Source organism: Alosa sapidissima, chromosome 15 (assembly GCF_018492685.1).
Source record: "Alosa sapidissima isolate fAloSap1 chromosome 15, fAloSap1.pri, whole genome shotgun sequence".
In the NCBI taxonomy this organism is placed as follows: Eukaryota; Metazoa; Chordata; class Actinopteri; order Clupeiformes; family Clupeidae; genus Alosa; species Alosa sapidissima.
The window spans coordinates 34,412,563-34,415,062 of record NC_055971.1 but is presented as its reverse complement, the minus strand read 5'-3'; the positions used below and the strand labels follow the sequence as shown (position 1 = coordinate 34,415,062).

Genomic DNA, 2,500 nt, shown 5'->3' with positions numbered 1-2,500 from the left:
GCATCACAAGCGGCACTATGAGGTTGTGTTTGAGGGCGTGGCCAGACCGGGCGAACAGGCGGGCCTCAACCGCGTCTTCACCGAACCGGAGGTGGTCGAGGGCGGACATCGCGGCGTCAACACCGAGCACGAGGTGAGCCGACATGTCCGAGTCTCCTGCCGCAACAAGGGCTGATCTGATTGGATGATGGGGAAGTTTGATTGGATGAAGGGCTGATCTGATTGGATGATGGGGAGGTTTGATTGGATGAAGGGCTGATCTGATTGGACGATGGGGAGGTTTGATTGGATGATGGGGAAGTTAGACATTTTATTAATTTGGAACACGATGATTAGAATATTTGAAAACCTGTATAAACTGCACTGATATGAACACTGAATATACATATACACATATACATTGTAGATAATAATATACAATATTATATTATATTAATATTAATTAGGGCTATCAATTGATTAAAAAATTAATCAAATTAATGACATACTCTGTGTGATTAAGGGAAAGGCGCCCCTGTTGGGACAAGCTGCCGCCTGTTCTAGCTCCTCACGGCTAGAATGAGCAGTTCATGTTGACGTGTAGAGTCAGCCACCAATCAACACCTCCTGGCTCTTCTCTGCCTTGTGCTGATTGGTCAGTTGAACTTAACCTTGTGCTGATTGGTCAGTTGAAGTTAGCTTTGTGCTTATTGGTCAGTTGAAGTTATCCATGTGCTGATTGGTCAGTTGAAGTTAACCATGTGCTGATTGGTCAGTTGAAGTTAACCATGTCTCTCTTCTGCCTTGTGCTGATTGGTCAGTTGAAGTTAGCTTTGTGGTTATTGGTCAGTTGAAGTTATCCATGTGCTGATTGGTCAGTTGAAGTTAGCTTTGTGCTGATTGGTCAGTTGAAGTTATCCATGTGCTGATTGGTCAGTTGAAGTTAACCATGTGCTGATTGGTCAGTTGAAGTTAACCATGTCTCTCTTCTGCCTTGTGCTGATTGGTCAGTTGAAGTTAGCTTTGTGGTTATTGGTCAGTTGAAGTTATCCATGTGCTGATTGGTCAGTTGAAGTTATCCATGTGCTGATTGGTCAGTTGAAGTTATCCATGTGCTGATTGGTCAGTTGAAGTTAGCTTTGTGCTGATTGGTCAGTTAAAGTTATCCATGTGCTGATTGGTCAGTTGAAGTTAGCTTTGTGCTGATTGGTCAGTTGAAGTTATCCATGTGCTTATTGGTCAGTTGAAGTTATCCATGTGCTGATTGGTCAGTTGAAGTTAACCATGTGCTGATTGGTCAGTTGAAGTTATCCATGTCTCTCCTTTGCCTTGTGCTTCAGGTGCTTCGTGACGTCGAGCCCAAATACGGTGAGCCTCGGCGCGCCATCCGCCTTAACGACGTGCTGCGTTCGTTCCCGAGCGACGGCAAGCGCGTGCGCGTGGCAGTGCTGAGCGGCGTTCCGATCGCCGGCCTGAGCTACGCCGCCCACAAGCTGGCGCTGGACTGGAGCCACGAGGCCGCCAATCAGGACGTGCACTTCCTGTTCTACCTGAACTGCCAGGACCTGCGGCACTACGCCGCGGAGACGCTGACCCTCCTGAAGCTGCTCCGCATGTTCCACCACGCGCTGGACGGCATTCTGCCGCTGCTCCGGAGCCCAGAGACGCCGTGCGCGCTCGTGCTGGAGGGCTGGGAGGAGCGCCGCCCCCTACTGGACATGAGCGCGCCGCCCGTCACCGACGCCACGCAAGAAGCTCCGCTCTCGGCCCTGATGGCCTCTCTGCTGCGCGGCGACCTGATGCCGCACATGCGGCTGGTCATCACCTGCCGCCGTAGCGACCTCTACCTGCTGCCCCAGGCGCACATCGACCGCGTGCTGGAGGTGCGCGGCTACCTGCCCGCTCACCGCGACGAGTTCTTCCTGAAGCACAACGACCGAGACCTCTCGGTGGGCCAGCAGGTCCTGCCGCAGGTCAAGCGCTCGCCCACGCTCTACGCCCTGTCGCACCTGCCACTCTTCGCCTGGATCGTGGTGTGGGTGTTCGAGCGGAACGTGCGGCGCAAGCCCAGCTTCTATACGCGGCCACCCCACGAGACGCCCTTCATGGTGGACATCGTGCTGGTGATGGTCAACCGCTGGCAGGAGCGTTACCGCGGCAGCTCGTCCGACCACACGCGCTGGAAGGACGAGGAGAAGAACCTGCTGAAGAGCCTTGGACGCTTCGCCCTGCGCATGATCGAGGCCCGCCGCGTGCGTTTCCACGGCAACGACTTCAAGGAGTTCGACCTGGAGCCACGGAAGCTGCTGAACGTGGGCCTGATCACCGAGGAGATGGCGGAGTGGACGCCGGGTGGGGCAGGTGGGGCCAGCGGAACCCCTCGGCCCACCTACGTCTTCCTCCACCTGGCGCTGCAGGAGTTTATGGCGGCGTTCTACGTCTACCTGGCGTTCCGCGCGGATGGACGGAACGTGTTCGAGCAGCAGCTGAAGAGCTCGGTGGTGTCCAAGCTGGTGAAGGA

At 54.5% G+C, this 2,500-nt stretch overlaps 2 protein-coding genes across 3 annotated transcripts in view; one reads left to right on the top strand and one right to left on the bottom strand.

The window, feature by feature from the left end:
- naalad2 (N-acetylated alpha-linked acidic dipeptidase 2) overlaps positions 1 to 2,500 on the bottom strand; it is a 61,088-nt gene that overhangs the window by 2,106 nt on the left and 56,482 nt on the right. The gene's annotated exons all lie outside the window — the stretch shown is intronic.
- Positions 1 to 2,500, top strand: part of nlrc3l (NLR family, CARD domain containing 3-like) — a 15,260-nt gene that overhangs the window by 7,142 nt on the left and 5,618 nt on the right. For both annotated transcript variants that reach the window (XR_006022747.1, XM_042062951.1), the window contains exons 6-7: positions 1 to 133; positions 1,320 to 2,500. The exon at positions 1 to 133 is cut by the window's left edge and continues 25 nt beyond it; the exon at positions 1,320 to 2,500 is cut by the window's right edge. Coding sequence is in view for 1 of the 2 variants with exons in the window: in XM_042062951.1 (XP_041918885.1) it covers positions 1 to 133; positions 1,320 to 2,500 (1,314 nt within the window). In the remaining variant the exon portion in view is untranslated. The remainder of the gene's footprint in view (positions 134 to 1,319) is intronic.